The sequence below is a fragment of the Stegodyphus dumicola genome, chromosome X2 (assembly GCF_044657685.1).
Source record: "Stegodyphus dumicola isolate Sdum_Otavi_A_Nest chromosome X2, ASM4465768v1".
Classification (NCBI taxonomy): domain Eukaryota; kingdom Metazoa; phylum Arthropoda; class Arachnida; order Araneae; family Eresidae; genus Stegodyphus; species Stegodyphus dumicola.
In genome coordinates, this window is record NC_140781.1 from 13,010,794 (window position 1) to 13,030,242 (window position 19,449).

Sequence of the window (19,449 nt, forward strand, 5' to 3'; positions counted from 1 at the left end):
TTCTCAGTTACAGCATACAAGATTTTGCTTTCCATTGTGCTGTCCTTCGTATCTGTGACATTTATGGCTGCCCTTTTCCTCATCTCATGGCATTTGCCTTGATGTAGTTCTTCAATTGCAACTGTTTCTTTCCTCATCTCAGCCCCATTCACTGTGATTCTGTTCTTCACTTCAAATGAATTTGTGGCAATTATTTCCATAATGACTTCCAACCAATTTTCCATCCTCCTGGTTATCATTATTCAAAGAAATCCATAACTGACCCAATTTGTTGTGAGATATTAATTCATTTATCTCTCTTTAAAGAATCACTCCATATATACAGACAGAAATTTAAAATTTATTATTCAAATCAATTACAACTGTACAGTCAGTTAAGATCAAATGTCTAAAGCAAAATGCAGATATAAACTACTTCACTTCAGTGCACCAGAAATACCAGCAACTGTTGAAAATCACTTGCAAAGTGAACTTACAATTCAACTTAATTTCACAGGTGAATGACAACTATAACAGCTTAACAAAAACTCTTAGTTGTATTTATGTAAGACAAACTTCCAGCAAATTCAGAAAAGCTCTGTCATATCAACAGTATATCTTGCGGTTCACTTAAGCTTCTTTTACATTCTGAACATTGCTATTCTCAGATCAGCAAAATCGACAATTTCATATAAAAAAAAATACACATTAAAAAAAGTAGCCACAAAGTAAATAAATACTTCAAAAATGCAGTAAAAAGAATTTAAATATTTAAAGATAAAGATACAAATTCATGTATATATATCCACACACTATATAATATATTTGGAGATAATTAAAAGACCTGCTAATATATCAAACCAAAATATGTCTTTTAATAAATGTTGCAAAGATGTTCAAATGTTTTAGCGAGTCTATGATATAGACAGCAAAGATGCTATCTTTACTAGAATATAATGTCATAGCCGCAAATTTCGAAATATGAAAAACTGGAAGGTTTTTCATGCTGCAGTGTGGCAACATTTCAAGAGAACTCCAAACTCACTAAAATTCATTTTATAATGCACATTTCAGGTTATTTAACTGATGTAAATTTAATTATACAATTTAATTAGGTGTTCTACATTTTTAAATTTTTATGTTCTTTGGCTAATTTCATTTTGTAAATTTCTTACATTGTTGTAACTGAGAAAATCCTCAGCATGAAAAGTTTGAATTCTCAAAGTACTTTTTAAGCACATTCAAAATGAAATTAATACACTGAACTTAATTTTCTGAATACAAGTCGGTCCCTGTATAAGACGAGAATGCACATTTTCTTCAAAAATGTACTCCAAATTCAAAACCCATACATAAATCGAAATTGGGGGGGGGGATCCAGTAACATTCAAAATGCCACCAAGAGGGTGAAAATGTTGCCAAGCAGGTAAATGTGTGCATGTGTATTGTGTATTGAGAATACGACAAAGCACACTAGGGCTATCTGCCTAAGGGGAGGGAAGCCGTGGAGGACTTTCTAAGGGAAACTGGCTTGTATACATGTTACACATGGAGAAAACAACAAAAACGCCCATGCAGCCAGTCCGTTCGCGGGATCCGAACCTCAGACCGAACTACCAGTGTTCAGCAATTTTACCGCTCGGCCGCTGGTGGGCCCAAGCATGTAAATGGGTGAAGTCAAATTGCCAGATGTCAATGACGGTAGGTTTAACTCTGGTAACCCTATCTAAAGCTAACACATTTTTTCACTTTCATTTATTGTCTTATATGCGATCTGTGATATCTCTGTTAGTCTTACTTCAGTGGCATATTATTTTTTGTTTGAAGATGAGAGAGTACAGAAATTCTTATCTTATATAGATTATAAAAAATATATTTCATACTATAGGTGATCGCATTTGCTCAAAGTTATAACAATAGTATGGCTGCTTAGCATTTCTCCGCAAATAATGAGAAACAATTCTGAGAGCAGAAAAGCTCAGCGCAAATTTTGTCATCATCAGAATCTTCATTTTGCCGGCAATGCAACAAATCAGAATTATAATCAATTTCAAAAACAAAACAGCTCATTTGAAGTGACTTTTTTTTTTCATAAACATAAAAAACTAATGAAACTAACGAAATAAAAAAATGCGATATTTGGGGTGAAATTTGGCAATATTGCTTATGCCCAGCTAATGGAAAAATACCTATATTTTTCCTGAGATTAGCGCATTCATATATAAGCCAACTCTGTAATTTAGTTTTAAGAAGTTTCCAAAATTCTGGGATTGTATACAAAAATATACGATGAGTATGCATTCTATTTTCTGAATAAACTTAGCAATGTACCATATATTAATGCAAAATAAAATTAAATACAAATATTTGCTGACTAAGCATTGGCTGAACCTTCATATAAAGTTCTGCAGTCTTCTACAGTAGTTTAAGATAATTCAGATCCAATAAAATGTACTCAGAAAAATTATGCAAAAAATCACTATGAGAGAAGATATGAAATTTGCACAACTTAAGTTCCACTAATTCAACAACTTTAATTTATCATTGAAAAAAACTTTCATAAGTAAAGGCTAAATGTTAGAAATCAAGAGATTTTAGTGATCTGTTGTGAGATGTGATGAAAAATTGGGAATCTCCCAGTTAAGCCAGGAGAGTTGGCAGCTATGTAATGCTTTTTCATATATTTTTAAGGACTCACTTCAGGTTTCAGCTAACAAGAGCTTCAACCAAAAAGAGAATGAATTAACCCCTTCGCGCCAACTGTCACGTCTACGTGCCAGTCTACACACTCACCTCCCGGCTGACATGCAGGCGTGCCAGAGCATTTTCCCGTTCTCAACTGACTGTCATGTATTTGTGCCAATGTCCTAGTAAGTTTGAAAAACTATAATTTCTGCCACAAGATGGCACTGTATGACCATATGGTTTCAGATACATGTACATTAGACCTTCTACTCAAAATGAAAGAAGCATGACTCACATACACGTGTTTTTGATTATATAAACAAACGGGGAACTAAATGTTTCCGAATGGCGTGATTTATGACGTCTCTTTAAATCACACTTTATTCGCACGTGGTAGTTGTTTATTGTAAGTAGAGGTTTTATATGCGCTAAAGCGTTGAGTATTTTGGTTTACAGTTCAGTTTTTAGAAAATAATTAGATCTTGTTAGACGTGAATTCTTTCTGTTTTTACCGTTCCAATGTCGAAGTGTCGAAAATGTTTAACAGAGCATGAAATAGCAGAAATGATGCAAAATATTTCAGATATTGATTCTGAAATTCTGAAAGATTAACTGAAAGACATTTTCCAAAACTTTGTTCAGAAGAGACTGATAAGAAAATGAGACGACAATGCTTCGTTTGTTCACATTCCCGGAAAAATCCTCCAAAACGACAAATGAGTTATTACGAGTTCAAGGAATGTAACGTAGGACTGTGTGTAGATTCCTGTTTTCAAATTTTTCATACGAAAAGAGAATTTTAAGTAATATATTTAGTTTTCAGATGTATAATGTTAAAAGTCATAAAATGGTGAGTAATTAAAATAAAATGTGTAAAATATGCATTTAAACAAGAAATAAGGTAATTAAAGTATATATATATATATATATCTATAAAGCATAAGCCGTTTAAATACTCTATAGAGCATTATTAAACAATGCGTTGATACTTCGGAAATTTCATGGATAGTAGCAAAAAAGCCCCCCGGCCCTAGAGAGACGCTCGCGGAAGACACTGCCGGTCTCCGCGATAAGCGTGCGTTTTCGCTACCCGGCTCGAAGGGGTTAATGCTTCAGCTTCAACTGGCAAGAAAATGAATAACTTAATATTTCTACACGAATAGCATTTACATTCCTGGAAAACATTTATTTTAACATTAAATTTTAAAATTTTCAGTTTTAAAAGACACATGGATAAATCAAAAGTTCCAAATATTCAGCAGTCAGTACTTAATTTCAATATTTAATTTCCAACCGTCAGCATACTCAAATTCTTTTAAGAGCAAAATCTTTATTCTTAAATTAAAATGCACAAACACTTCTGGTACCTATCACTGCTGTGGTATTTATATAAAGTCCAAATCCTGAAAACTATTATTGGAGAAGTCAACCAACAAAAATCAACACAAGATTTGTAAAGTGTGCAGGACTAGTTTCAATGATTTAAATACAGAACCATCTTCTTCAGCTGTCAAAAGAAATGCCTGGGGAAGATGGTACTGTATTTAAACCATCAAAACTAGTCCTACAAAATTTACAAATCTTTCGCTGTGTTATTTTATCTGAAAACTATATTTTAAAAAGTTTTATTATAAATGTAATGCAAAACATGGTAATAAACTGAGACTCACTTCTCTGCATTTCTGAAAGACATCACAATAGCCACTGTAATTATCACATGGAGTTCCAGGTTTTGCAAAGAGATCAGGAACATCATATGGTGAGAAGTTCCAATCAAATGATGACCTAAAATTATATGACTGATAGTAGTATGTGAATGCTACAAGTATTAATATATTTACAAAATAATTTAGAACCAAAATGCATGCACAATTTCTAAATATTAAAATTAATTACTATTTAAGTTTAATAAACTCATATATTATAAAAATAATAAGAAAATAATATAACTATTTAGTTTAATAAAGTCATATAATATAAAAATGAAAAATAATTATAAATGACTATTTCATTAGTAATGATGAGTTATCAAATATGGTTTGATTTTTTCTCTTAATCAGATTCTATGCTTACAATACAAAATTTCAATTACAAGTATGTATACATCTTAAATACTTGTAATGATGTCTGAAACAGTGTAACAATTTAAACATGCTTTTCCTTCCTTATATGCTCACACTCATTACTGTTAAATGCTATTTTATACAAACTGATTTAAAAAATAAAAACCAAGAAAACTGAAATCTCCTTAGGCCACTTACTTTAGGTTCATTCAAAATCAGAAGTTGAAGAAACAACATTCTTACTTCTTAGGCTTTAATATTTTAACTGCATTAATCCGCATAAGTCTATACAATGCTTGGCACTTACAGACAGCTGCCTGATTCCTTCCCTGAAATTATCTTTTGGAATACAGTTTAAGTCTCTGGTTACACTTTTCTGAATTCCTTCAGTGATATTTAAATAATGGCCCATCATGTGACACTTCCTTTTATAAAGGGGAGAGTAATCTGCGAGTTTCAAATCTAGTGAATAAGCAAGGTGATTGAGAATTGTGACATTTTTATTTTCTAGAAACTGGTCGGTGTGAATGAAATTGTGTACAATTGAACTTTGTTATGTAGCAGAAACTGTCTAGATTAATTTGAGGTTTTTTAGAATTAACATGGATAAATCTTCAGGAGTATGCTTATGTTTAATTAAATTATGTTTTACTAAAATACAGAGTTTACTATTTGACTTTCAGAAATAAATTCCTAAAGAATGATCAGTTTCTGATTAGAAAACATCATTAACATAGTATCTACTTAGGATCTCTGAAATTGAAGTTGTAGCTGTGCTAAAACTTCTCCAACTCCAGCAGATGACTACCATTTTGTCTCAGCATCATTTTATCAACAAAGCACTAGGTTTAAACCAACAATCATAATTTGTATGAAACATTTAGGATTAGCATTTGCAATTTGGATCAGATTCTGACATGTAGAAAATAGATCTTTTTTCTATACTGAAGTCAGTGTGAAAAGAACAAATATCTTTTTTTAAGAGCTTCCATGGCATTTTTGTTAGCAGTATTTTCACTGATGTTGAGTTTATCAGCTATCATTTGGAGAAATAAGCGAACAAATTTTCAGCAAAGTTTTAAGCTTTTCTGATGTTCTCATTCATTTGAGACTGCAAAGGGCAAACATTCCTGGGTTCATCATCAACATTATTGTACTCATAATGAAATCATCCGTATCAAAGAAAAGCAGCGAATCATATTACTTCACGAGTCCAGTATGCTTTATACAAAAGTTCAAATGTCTTCACTGCTGCTTTTCCTGCAAAACATTACAGCTATTCTTTGCTCAACTTTCAAATCTATGACAGCACATAGTCACTGGATTGTAGTTAATTGATTAGATAAATTTGTCTATGAGCAGTTGATATTTGAGAAGAAGCAAGTTGATACATCTGAATAATAAATGTTGTCAGTTATTATTTGGCTGGTTTGTTGGTATATTTTTTGTTTAAAATTTGTAGATACACTATTTATGCTAGTGAATGAAGGCTGTTTCCATGCCAATGGGCTTTTTGAATACCAGATAATAAACAAACATTTGTGAATCAGCTTTCTTTGCACAATGAATGTATTTAAAATGAATCTAAATGAGAGTGCTTGATAGGCTACAGGTAGGAGGGAAGACAGGCAGAAAACATTCCATCCTTCTAGATGCTTTCAATCGAAAAGTTCAGACAGATATCCCTTATCAGCAACACAAAAGTTCCATAACTCAATCCCAAAACGAACTTATTAGCCAAACAAGATTGCCGTAATTCTTTAAATTTAGAACTCAGGATAATAGTTGAAATATGCATAAAAACAGTGTAAAGAATGATATACGTTGACTTAAATGTGACTCAAATTTGTCGTATTAAAACTGGACTATGCAATGAAATAATTTATATGGTTCAAAGACACTTCACATTCACAGATAATCATAAATTTGGTTTTAAGCAATACACAATTACAATAAATAAATACAAAACTATTTTTACCCAAACGTAATATTTGCAGCTACATCAAAATACAAGTTCAGAAGTTGTATTAATTTTGTACTTTTTATTATTATTAAATTTTATATTAGTTATATTGATTATATTAGTTAATAATACTAATTATACATTAGTTATATTAATTATATATTAGTCATATTATCAGGAGTGTCACAGAGACCAAAAAGGATTCAGATTTTTAAAGAACTGAAAATTCAAGCACATCAGAATATTCTATCTTAATCTCATATCAAATTAAAAATTGAAGTATATACTGTATTTCCTTATAATATGCACGGGCATAAGATGAACTGAGATTTATTAGGTTAGAATTTATGAAAATACATGGATCAAACAGAAAAAGATCAAAGTGCCTACTTTACTGGTAACACTTTATACAACAAAAACAGAACTTTTACATTAAAAAATGCACAGACCATTTCTTTTCACGACTCTAAAGAGTGGAAAAACAAATCGATATCACTTTCTCTCTTCAGTTAAAAATCATTTTTGTTGAAACAGTAGTCCAGTTCTGATTTATTATCCATTTTTTAACATGCTCCTCAAGCTTTGGCCATTTATGAGTGCATGAAAGTAAAAGATCTTTTACTCCTATCTGCACATCCATCTTCTGCTTCCTCTATTCTCATATTATCTTCTCAGTCAAAGGTGGGCCAAAATGCCTTTCAACTGCTCTGTGCCCATACTGTGAAGCATAATTCACAACTTCAAGTTTAAATGTAATACTGCATGACAATCTTCTTCCTCTCTTTAAATTTCATGCGGGTACTCTAATGTCAACTTTTTATACAACATTTAGCTTCTTTGTGTAAAACCAGATATGATTATTAAAGAGAAAGAAACATACTATGCATTAAATGACACTCACAGCCTAAAGACCAAGTTTATTCCAAGAGATATTCTGATTCCAATGAAACAATCACCCAGATGCCTTCATTTTTAGCTAGTAGAAACTGGCCAACTAAAATAGACCTTTTCTTCTGAAGTGCCAAACACAATGCAAACAAACAATGTGAGTTATATAGATATGGCAGCTCCCATGGATTGTTGCTCATATTTTAAAAGGTAATAATAAAACAAGAATATTATTTTCAAATGCAAGTTGGGCTAAAGGGCAGAAAGGTACAAAAAGTTAGGTGCCTTTGAAAGTGAAATTGCTTCCACATTACTCACATGATTGGTCGCTAAAATACGAAACCAGAACTAATTACAATGTATTTGAAAGCAGTTCTGCATTACCCTCAAATAAGTGCTATGAAAGTTATTTCCTAAGCTATTTCAATTGTCATGGCCCATGGTCTAACATGAGAAGTGAAACTAAACTACATTACACTACATAGTATTCACACATATATAATACATCATACACATGCATGATTTATTTCAAAATTTTTAGGGAGGACTGTCAAGAAAATATTACAACTCTGCTATTTCCTAGACTCCAAACAGTTTTACAATTGCCATTTGTAAGAAAAGCAACCATTCTTTTGAGCCTGGTGAGGGAGAAAAATATTTAATAGTACTTTTCCCAGTGAATCAGCTTGTGACTTAGAGGATGAAGTTATACATAGACTCCAACCTTCAGCAAACCTTGTCAGTAGTCAACGCGCGAACGACATTTTTACAACTTTGAAAATGTGCGCGTAGCGTATGTTGTAATTAACCATTCATTAATTTTAAATTAATAATTAATTGTAATCAATTTTATTACATTTAAAATCCATATACATATAAAACTGAATAATTAAAAATATACCTTGTAAATTATATGCACATTTAATTAGAAATTTTCTTTTAACTCCTCAAACATTCACTAATAAAAAGTACTTCAAATCACTACTAATCATAGAAAAAATCAGAAGCTATAAATCATATCTTTATTCTGGATATGATTTCTACAGGGAAATAAAATTTAAATAACCAAGAATGATACATATAAGTATTAAACAAAATACGCATAATTTATGAATGCAAAGATTTATATGTAGCATGCTTAGCAAGCTTAAGTTCTGATTTTGAGAATGTTTTTTTATAACACAGTTCTTCATTTGCCTGCATATTTATTTTTTCAATCAAAACTGCTTCAAGAGTTTTAAGACCTAAATTTGGTCGAAATTCCGTCTGATTTTTTTTTTAACAATAGAAAAAATTCTTTCGCAAGCTGCATTTGAATGAGGTATTATTAAGACAGCAAGCATTACAGAAGGCAATACTTTGTATTTAATACACCCATTCATATTTTTTAATTTGGCAATTTCTCCCCATGCTATATCAATACGCAAATCTACAATTTCTTTCAAATCATCTACTTGATACATGGAAAATTCAATTTCTACTTGATTAAGACATTTTTCATCAATAATGGATGGAAAAGTATTCATCAAGTAAAGAACAGATGAAAATGAGACTTCAGTTCTCAAGTTGATGTCAGCAACTTCAGCATGTTTTAGAAATGGATCACTCAGTGGAAATTTATCAATTATATATGAACATGCAGTTACAAAAAAAGCTCGCACAGAATTGAAAAATGATTTCACTTCACTTTCATTCAACTTGGCATTTTTTGAATATAGTCTTGTTTCCGCACCAATCACTAAATTTTCATTTTCTTTTTGTTTACTATACTTCTGAAATGGAATAGACGTTAGAGTAACATCTTCATTTTCTTTAGAAATTACTGATGGTTTTACGAATCTAACAAATAAATTCATTAAAAGTTCAAAAAGTTCTCTTCTCAATTTATGTATATAAGGAGCTTGTTGTTGCAAATTAATATTTACTGATATAAACAAAGGCAAAGTATTTTTCAAAAATAACAAGTACAATTTGGTGGTCGGTGACTGTAAAATTTTTTTAATGTTTTGCAATCTCTTTCCTTCATTCTCACTGTTATCTGGTTTATCTCCAAAAAAATTTATCACAGCATCCCACTGTTCCAAAATCCTTGTTATAGATTCTAAAAGAGACAACCATCTCATATTGCAATATTTCAAAATTTTATGAGATTTTGCATTCTGTCCCAAAATTTGTTGAGCAACTTTGAAGCTATGCTTCCGTTTCGAACTTTTCTCCAAGTAAAAATATATATCTATTATCAACATTTCAATTTCTGAGCCAATTAATTTTTCAGTAGCTTTTTTTGCAGCTATATGCAAGAGGTGGCACGGACAACCTCGGGTGATTATACTTGGTTGATGCATTTTGATAAATGATGCTACACCTTTAAACTTTCCAATCATATTACTAGCATTATTTGAAGAAAATGATAAGCAATTTTTCCATTCTAAACCTTTGTTTTTAAAGTTTTCATTTATACAATTAAAAATACCTTCTCCTGTATTATTCGTGCATTCTAAAATAGAAATCAATGAAGTAATTATCACTCCCTTTTCTTTACTGTAGTATGTTATAACCAATGGGTACAGTTTGTTATCATTACTTCCATCAGTACTTAGAGAAAATGATGTACTGCACACTGATTTTATAATATCAGCAACAGTATTTTCTGCAAGCGTTTTCACAATAGCAGCAGTTTTGGTATGACCGCAGCTAAATTTTTTTGCTATGGCAGAATCCGGAAACATTGCTTTGAAAAGCTCTTTGGAATGATCCGAAACAGAAAGCGGTAGATTATGTTCAATTAAAAAACGAACAAAATAGCATTCGGCTTTTATAGGATCTGTTTCATCATCTTTTATTAAGAAATTTGTTATTTCTTTAGATTTTACGGTGCCAAGTTCTATATGCTTTTGAGAAAACACATGCCGTTTACAGTCATCTTTTCCGCCATGAGCAACTGAGAAGTCTTTGTTGCATACACTGCAGTGTGCGTGATTCACAGAAATTTCGGACGCTTTAATGCATGGAAATTCTGAAGAATATGAATCTTTAAACTTCTGCTTTGATAATTTTGGCTTCTTCGTTCGAGGCAGCATTATGATTAAAAATCTTTCACCTGATTCACAGTTCACAAGACACACGCTAAGCTCTCGCCGTAAACTACACAATGCAGCCGAATGCAGCCTAAACACGCATCAGCGAGGAACCTGGGAGACAGACAATTGGGTGGAACTATTGATAAGTCGTTAACGGTTGGAGTTACTGATCTACGATTGGCTAATTCTTCAAAACTAGGAACGCACTCAACACGTGATATATGATAACACGAGTATTCAGCCAATCATCGGATGAATTAGTTGGTTCCGTTTTGCGTACTGGTTCTCCTGCTCTTGTTTCTGTAAAATCCGTAGTTTTTTCCATACTTTTCGCAGCTCGTAGTTTTTCATGAATTTCCGTAGAAACTAAGGAGAATCCGTAGTAGTTGGAGTGTCTATGGTTATACCATCAGCCCATAAGACAGGATGATTTTTGGGCACATTTTGGAATAAAGCTCATCTGTAGAGTCTTTTTCAATAAATATATTTAAGTTCTGGAATATATAAGGTGAGCCATGAATGCAAAAAAAAAAAAAAAAGTGCATGACAGATATTGATTGTAAGTTAAACAGCCATAACATAAATGCAAATCTGTTAAAAAAATTAAAATTGCCATGATATGAGCCTATTAACACTGAGTTCAAATCACACTGAGAACGAAATACCAGAAAAAGATATACATAAAAAAATTCACTGTAGTACACACTATTGTAATAAATTTTTAATGTGTAGCAAATGCTTCCTCAAAACATATTACAATATTTATGTCAGAACAGTACAATAATGGAATACATTTGAGCATTGCCATCTAATTTGATCTTCTGCAGTTTTTAATTATTTTTCATCATGTTTAGAAAATTACTGAAAATCTTATATGAACTATAAGTCTCATATGATGTAATTATGCCAGAATTGCTCTCAAGAAGCAGAGAAAAGCCATTACATTTTTAATGTTTAAAAATTGGATATATACAGTACAAAGTCTGTAATCTGGACGTCCATTATATCTATAATCCGGACCTCAAAACCACAAACTTTTTTTTGTATGCTTTAAGCATGCGCGTAATGCGTTTATGCATGTGCATTTAATGCTACGCATGTGCGTTTAATGTTTACGCATGCACATTTAATGCTACGCATGTATGTTTAATGTTTACGCATGCGCATTTAGCACAAAAAACGAAGCAACTTAAACAACTTACATTGAAAGAAATGTTTAATAAAGTAAACAAATAAATATTAAGCTTTTTGTTTCGTATATTTTGATACCCTTTAGATCATAATTGCTCTTTATGTCATAAATTATGGTTTCATATTTTTAATTGTATAATTTCTGCATGCCATCTTACCAGATTTAAATTGATGATCTATAATCCGGAAAAACCCTTAATCAGGAATCGTCAAAGTTCCGACGAGTCCGGATTACAGACTTTGTACTGTATACTGTAGACATTCCAAATGCAACAATGATTCTTGGGTTCTATTAAGAATATAAGTATGGCAACACACTGCCTTTCTGTGGCAACCCTAAAGAATTCGTCTGTCACGAGGATCACGTGCCCAGATGCATCATTACGTCTACGTCTGCTTTTCGGTTTGATAGTTACGTAATTGCATTTAAGATTTTGTAGAATAAGAAATGGCATGAAAAATAAATGTTGGTGTTTTTAAAAAGTGTCGGCTCAGATTTTCGAACTTATGATTTACTTGTTAAGCAACAAATTTGGCGAGCCAGCCAGGATGAATGTCACAGGGTGACATTATCGATTTCGACCCTTGATAATTTACGAAAACAAGAGAAGTTCCTAGGTACAAGCATGGAGGACTTAGAAATATTAAAACAGAAGCGAAAAGCAATCAGGAGTGCATTTACGAAAACAGCTAATAAGTTGGAAGAACTGATACAATCAGATTCTCCGGATTTGGACAATTTAGAAATTTATTTAGATCAAATTTCAGAGAAGTATAAAACTTTACGAAATACGGATGACTCTTTTTTGGAACTTCTACAGAAAAAAGGTTGCACTCAAGAAGAATACGAAAGAGAATTTAGTGCAGCTCATGAATATTATGATAAATTATCTACGTTGAAAGTAAAAGCCAACAGGAAAAAGGATAAGTGTTCACAGCCTACTGCTAGTTCAATGAATAGCGGTTCTTCATCAGGAATAGTTACAGCTGCAAAACAGAAACTGCCGGAGATCGAACTTCTGAAGTTTGATGGAGACTCCCGAAAGTGGTTGACATTTTGGACGAGATTTAGTAAAATACATGAAGATACTCGCATCGACAAGAGAGACAAGTTTCATTATTTACTGCAATTTACAAAACCTGAGACTGTGCCAAGAGCAATAGTGGAAAGTTTTCCTGCTACAGAAGAAAATTACGAAAAAGACGTGGAGTATCTCAAAGAACGATTTGGAAATGAAAATGTTTTAATTCAAATTTATGTTAGAGAGCTATTAAAACTGGTAATCAATGACAAACAAAAGATAGACTTATTAACTCTTTATGACAAGTTGCAAACTCAACTACGCGCATTGGAATCACTCGGTTTAACTAAAGATAAATTTGCAGTTGTTTTATTTCCTTTAGTGGAATCAGCACTTTCTGCTGATTTAATACAAATTTGGGAAAGACAACGAGGTATGTCACCTGAAACAACAGGTAAGAGTGATTTGGAGTCATTCATTGATTTTCTAAAAAGGGAAGTAGAAACTGAATTTAGAGTTAAACTTACCTGTGATGTTTTGGGTTCTGATAAAGTAAGTAATAAGAAAAATAAGTTTTTTGACACAAAACCTGTTGTTCCAACTGCATGTGAACTAATTAATGCAAATAATAGTAATAGTAGTAAGTGTAATGATAATTTTCAAAAGTATAAAAAGTCTGATACTTGTATTTTTTGTGAAAAATCCCATTTGTCTGAAACTTGTAAGGATGCATCTTTAATGAGTTTAGAGTGTAAGAAAGATATTATTAAGAAAAAGAATGTTTGTTTCGTGTGTCTTAAGTAAAACCATAGAGCAAATCAGTGCCCAGCTAAACATAGGTGTACCTTATGTAAAAATTGACATTTTGTGATTATGTGCCTTGATTTGCCTACTAACAAAACAAAAAGTGTCACAAAGTTAGGGAATGACGAAAACAAAACAGGCATTCTTAATAACTATGTTAAGGTATCAGATGTATATCTTCAGATGTTAATTGTAAAAATTCAGAATAGTTCTAAAGAAATGTTTGTACGAGCAATTTATGATAGTGGTTCTATGAAATCATATTTATGTAATGATGTTGCTCAAAGGTTAAATAGTAAGTGTATTGGTGAATCAAAAATTAAGCAATTTCTCTTTGGTGGAGTTGAGACTTCAGAAAATGTGTATAAAAACTATATTATTGAAGTAAGCAATATATATAGTAAATATAAGTGTAAATTAGAGGTATTTGGTCAAAACAAAATTTGTTCTGAAATTAAGCAACTCCCATCTGGTTTGTGGTTACGCGAACTTAAGTCACATGGTATCAAATTAAGTGATTTAGAAAATGGTCCATGTAAGGTCGATAAAGAAATAAAATTACTAATTGGTGCAGATTTTGCTGGTAAGTAGCTAACTGGAAAAATTGTTCCCCTTACGTGTGGCGTGAGCGCTGTGCATACGCAGTTAGGCTGGACTGTTATGGGTAAATTTACTGGCACTGAGCCAACTACGATAAATACTGCATCCTTCCTAATTTCTTCTTTGTTAGTGAAGGGTCAATGTGTTAGTGATCTCTGGAAGTTAGATATTTTGGGTATTAGGTGAACCTTCTGGAAGTAAAACCGAAACACAGTTACAGGAGGATACGCAAAAATATTTTGAAGAGACTCTTATGGTAAATTCAGAGGGAAGGTACGAAGAAGCATTACCTTGGGTCTCGGATAGCTCACTTTTACCCGAAAACAAAGTGATAGCAGAAAAATGCCTTGTAAGTACTAAACGAAAATTGATGACTATGGGAAATTTTGACGCTTACGGAGACGTTTTCCAGAACTGGTTAGCACTCGGAATAATTAAAAAAGTACTGGATAAGAATACCTCATAGAGTGGTTGCTAAAGAAAATAGTAGCATGAGTATAAGACCAGTGTTTAACGCAAGTTCTCCTTCGCCTGGTTACCCACCATTGAACGATTGTTTATCTACTGGACCAAATTTAATTGAAATTATACCTTTGATTCTTAATCGGTTTCGCAAGAATTACGTTGGTGTCACTTCAGATATAGAAAAAGCGTTCTTGCAAATGTCTATAAGGGGAAAAGATCGAAACTTTTTTAGATTTATGTGGTTCAGTAGGGATAATCAAGAACAAGTTGACCCGTATCGGCATAGAAGGGTAGTTTTTGATATTACGTGTAGTCCGTATTTATTGGCCGCTACAATACAATATCATTTGAGTGTAGTTCCCGAAAGCTTAAGTTATACAGCGAAGATTTTGAAAACATCCTTTTACGTAGATAACTGTGTGGCTAGTATGAATTCAGAAATAGAAATGAGAAACTTTGTAAATGAATCACAAATAATTATGGCTTCGGGTCATTTTAATTTAAGATTCTGGAAATCCAATACAAGAAGTGTTGTGCCAGAGGAAGATTCCTCCACGGAAGGAGATGTGTTTGCTTTGGGCCTTGTATGGCATACAGTTACAGATACCTTATCTTGCAAAATAAGTCAAGATATAAAACTGGATGACCCAGTTACTAAAAGACTAGTTTTAGCAGTAGCTCATCAGGTGTTTGACGTTATAGGGCACACGGCTCCTGTAATGTTGATTCCAAAACTAATTTTACAGGAAACTTGGAATTAAAGGCTTAAATGGGACGATGTTCTTCCCGATGAATTAACCAAAAAATTTAGATTTTGGCTTAAAAAGTTGTACTTGCTATCCAGTATCCAAATACCTAGATGGGTAGGTCTCAATTCTATCAATGAAGCTGTGAGTATACATCTCTTTTGTGACAGTAGTAAAAGTGCGTATGGTGCATGAGTCTTTTTAAGAGTACAGAGGGGCAAAAAGGTAAAGGTTAGTTTGGTACACGCAAGATCAAGAGTAGCGCCTTTGAAACCTATTACGATTCCTCGATTGGAACTTCTTGCTTGTAATATTGGTTCTAGGTTATTGTCTTCAGTTATTAATGATATTGGCCTACATGAAGTCCGTGATTCAGCCATTTTTGAAATCGTAGGATGTGATCTTGCAGGACCCTTGCATTTAAAGGATGGGTGAAAATCATATATTGTGCTCTTCACATGTGCGGTTTATTGTGCTATCCATATGGAACTGGTTACCTCATTAATAACTGAATCATTTTTTCAGGTTTTAAGGCGTTTTATTGCATGTCGTGGACACCCTACCAATATATTCTGATAATGGGACAAATTTTGTGGGTGCAGAGAGAGTTCTGCAAACTATTGACTGGGACTGCCTCTGCTCTAAGGCTGCTGAAAAGAGAATACGATGGAAATTTAATCCTCCATCTGCCGCTTGGTGGGAACGTTTAATACACATTGTAAAGCAAATATTGAGAAAAATTTTAGGTCGTGCTTCTCTTGGTTATGAAAAGTTACTCACTGTCTTGTGTGATTGTGAAAGAATTGTCAACTCAAGACCACTTACGTACGGTGTCTGACGATATTGAAGATCCCTTGCCTTTAACTCCAGAAAAATTTCTGCATGAAACTCCACAGTTGGGTGTACCTGATATTGACAATGTGGACAAAGAAAAATTGAGTAGAAGAGCGAAGTATCTCCAGAGAATGAGAGAATGGTTAAGAGTGAGATTTCGCTCTGAGTATCTAGGGCAGTTAAGACAGCAGTCTACCAGAAATTACAAAAATAAACCTCTCTCTGTAGGATAAATTGTCTTGCTGGAGGATCAAAATAAAAACCGTGCATATTGGAATTTAGCACGCGTTACTCGAGTGATCCCTGGTCGAGATGGCAACATAAGAGTTGCTCTTGTAAAAAGCAATAATTCAGAGTTTTTAAAACTAATACAGAGATTGTTTAGATTGGAACTGGATAATATAATAGATAATACCCAAAATGATCAAGTTCCTTTCACCACCAGTAGTGGTAGAGTTGTAAAATCATGAATAATGTAATTCATGTCTTGAGTTATTATAATTTATTTTGTAGTGCTATTATTGTTATATTATTCCTCAGTATTAATTTTGTTTTCAAGTAATATGATTTAAGCATTAAGTAATTTTCTTTGTTATATAAACCTCATTTATATTGATGTAAGTTTTATGTTTTGAGTGTGTAGCCATCCACTCAAAAGGTGGGAGAATTGTGGCAACACACTGCCTTTCTGTGGCAACCCTAAAGAATTCGTCTGTCACGAGGATCACGTGCCCAGATGCATCATTACGTCTACGTCTGCTTTTCTGTTTGATAGTTACGTAGTTGCATTTAAGATTTTGTAGAATAAGAAATGGCGTGAAAAATAAACGTTGGTGTTTAAAAAGTGTCAGCTCAGATTTTCGAACTTATGATTTACTTGTTAAGCAACAATAAGTATAATATCATATACATTTTGTGATAATTATGATGCCTCTTCACTAAATAATCAAGGTTATAGCAAAATGAGTGTTGATTGCATTTATGCTATTACAAAGCAATCACATCACAGCATCTTCATTATTAATGTATAAATACCAATAAATAAAAAAAAACTACCAGTTCTACCAATAAATAAAAAAATCATATTTTTTTATTTGTAGTGTTAGTAATATGCATAACATACCCAACGTTTGTATCCTATAAGACAGTAATAATGGAGATAACCGACATAAAAATTATTCATCTTGTACATAGCTCACCTAAACTTATGATACCAAGTATTACAATACAACACAACAGACTTATTTTATGCCTTAAAAAATCTTTTCCTTAAATTATTTTATTGTAAGAATGCAATATATACTACATTTAACACACAAATTAAGTGTTCATATATTATTTATGTTTAATGTAAGTTTTCTTGTCAACAGCAGATATTAATAGTTAAGTTTTAGAGGAAGCAAAATGTTAACATAAATTTGTAACTGCAAGATGTTGCCGCTTCTTACCTTTGCATAATTCATAAATTGCATAGCAATTTTCTGATGATATAGTAGATTAAATGAGAAAAAAGTGTCTATTTACATGAAATTACCTAGCACATTGTAAACATTTTAAACTTACTTGCAGCTATAATCATCACCAGGAAATTTACAGCACAACTCACAAGCTTTCGTAGCAGGATCATGAGGACCATGACGGCACTGACATGGTTCCAATCCATATGCAACACATATTGACCCTGTACATTCCTATGCAAAAATATAAATTAATCAGAGGAAAATTTACATCTTTTTTTTCAATCATAACAAGTACTGGATGAGTACAACACTTTTACATGCTTTTTGAAAATGTAACAAAACTTAAGGCATTGAGTAAATGACACCACACCTAAATGCAGCACTGCAGCCATAGCTTAGTCCAATATTTGTCAAGCAGTAAGGACAAAGGCATGCCATTGTAGTTGACAGAAGATTTAAAGATCACACATATTCTAGATGTTGATTAGTGGTTTCTGAAGATCTTCAGGATCAAGCCTTAAATAATACAAAAACTATGACTTAATAAGTGGAAACGTTGGTACACAGGACAACAGATGAAAGACTACATAAGCATTTTGATTTATTATGAAGTTTGAATCAATAGATTCCACCCCAGCTGTCCTATGAAGCAATGACAGGAACTTGTCAATATCTATTCCTCTACTTGCTCACCAAAGAAGCAAAAGATTTTTAGAATGAACTGTAATAGAAGATGTGAAATACTGTATGATACTGTATGAAATGTCGAAGGAATGTATGTCAATTTGCAGACCATGCATCAACCCCAAATAGAGGACTACATCCCTAAAACATCCCTGGAGCTCTCCATATGAAAGTCCGGCGAGAATCAGACTGCAAGCTAAACCTGGACTCGTCGGAAAACATCACACAAGCCCACTGTTGCGGTGTCCACAATGCATGCTCTCTACTCCAGGCTAACCGTAGGCGACAGTGAGTTGCAGTAAGTGGAATGCATCTGACAGGTCTACGAGCATATAGACCAATCTGCCCTAAGCGTCTGTACACGGTCTGCCTTGAAATTGTACCAGCGGCTGAAGAGAGCTGACGAGACAGGTCTGAGGCTGTGCTCCGCCTGTTTCCTTTGGCAGTAACTGCCAAATACCGGTCCTCATTCGGCGTTGTAACTCTGGGGCGACCTGTGCTGTAACACCTACTCACATTACCATCATCTTGGAATCGTTGCCAAAGCCTGGAGATGACACTCTGGGCAATTCCAAGTTCGTCTGATACTTCCAGTTGGGTACGCCCACATTCCAGACGGCAGATAATTCTACCACGTAAAAAATCATCCAAATGCGTCCTTTGTGTCACAACTATTCAGTTATTGCACTGAAATGCTTACAAAGAGCCTGCGAACAATTTTACTTCTTTGCCTGTATTCCTTATATATCACTCTCTTACACTCTCGCCATTGTGACGTACCATCGATGTCATCTGGTTACTTCCTGAAATTTGCATATGATTCTTGAAGATGTGTGTAGTGATTTTACAGGTGATATATTTATTTTAGAGTTCGATTTCCGCATGACTCGAATTATCCTTAATTTATGGACATGAGTGTACTTACATTACATACACTACTTACTATACCCATAGTAAGCAGCTAACTTATGATAATGAATGACTT

At 33.1% G+C, this 19,449-nt stretch overlaps 1 protein-coding gene across 2 annotated transcripts in view; it reads right to left on the reverse strand.

The window, feature by feature from the left end:
* LOC118188832 (disintegrin and metalloproteinase domain-containing protein 10-like) overlaps positions 1–19,449 on the reverse strand; it is a 131,595-nt gene that overhangs the window by 25,044 nt on the left and 87,102 nt on the right. For both annotated transcript variants that reach the window (XM_085809509.1, XM_085809510.1), the window contains exons 11-12: positions 17,884–18,011; positions 4,335–4,449 (exon numbers count right to left, since the gene is read on the reverse strand). In XM_085809509.1, the coding sequence (XP_085665635.1) occupies positions 4,335–4,449; positions 17,884–18,011 (243 nt within the window). The remainder of the gene's footprint in view (positions 1–4,334; positions 4,450–17,883; positions 18,012–19,449) is intronic.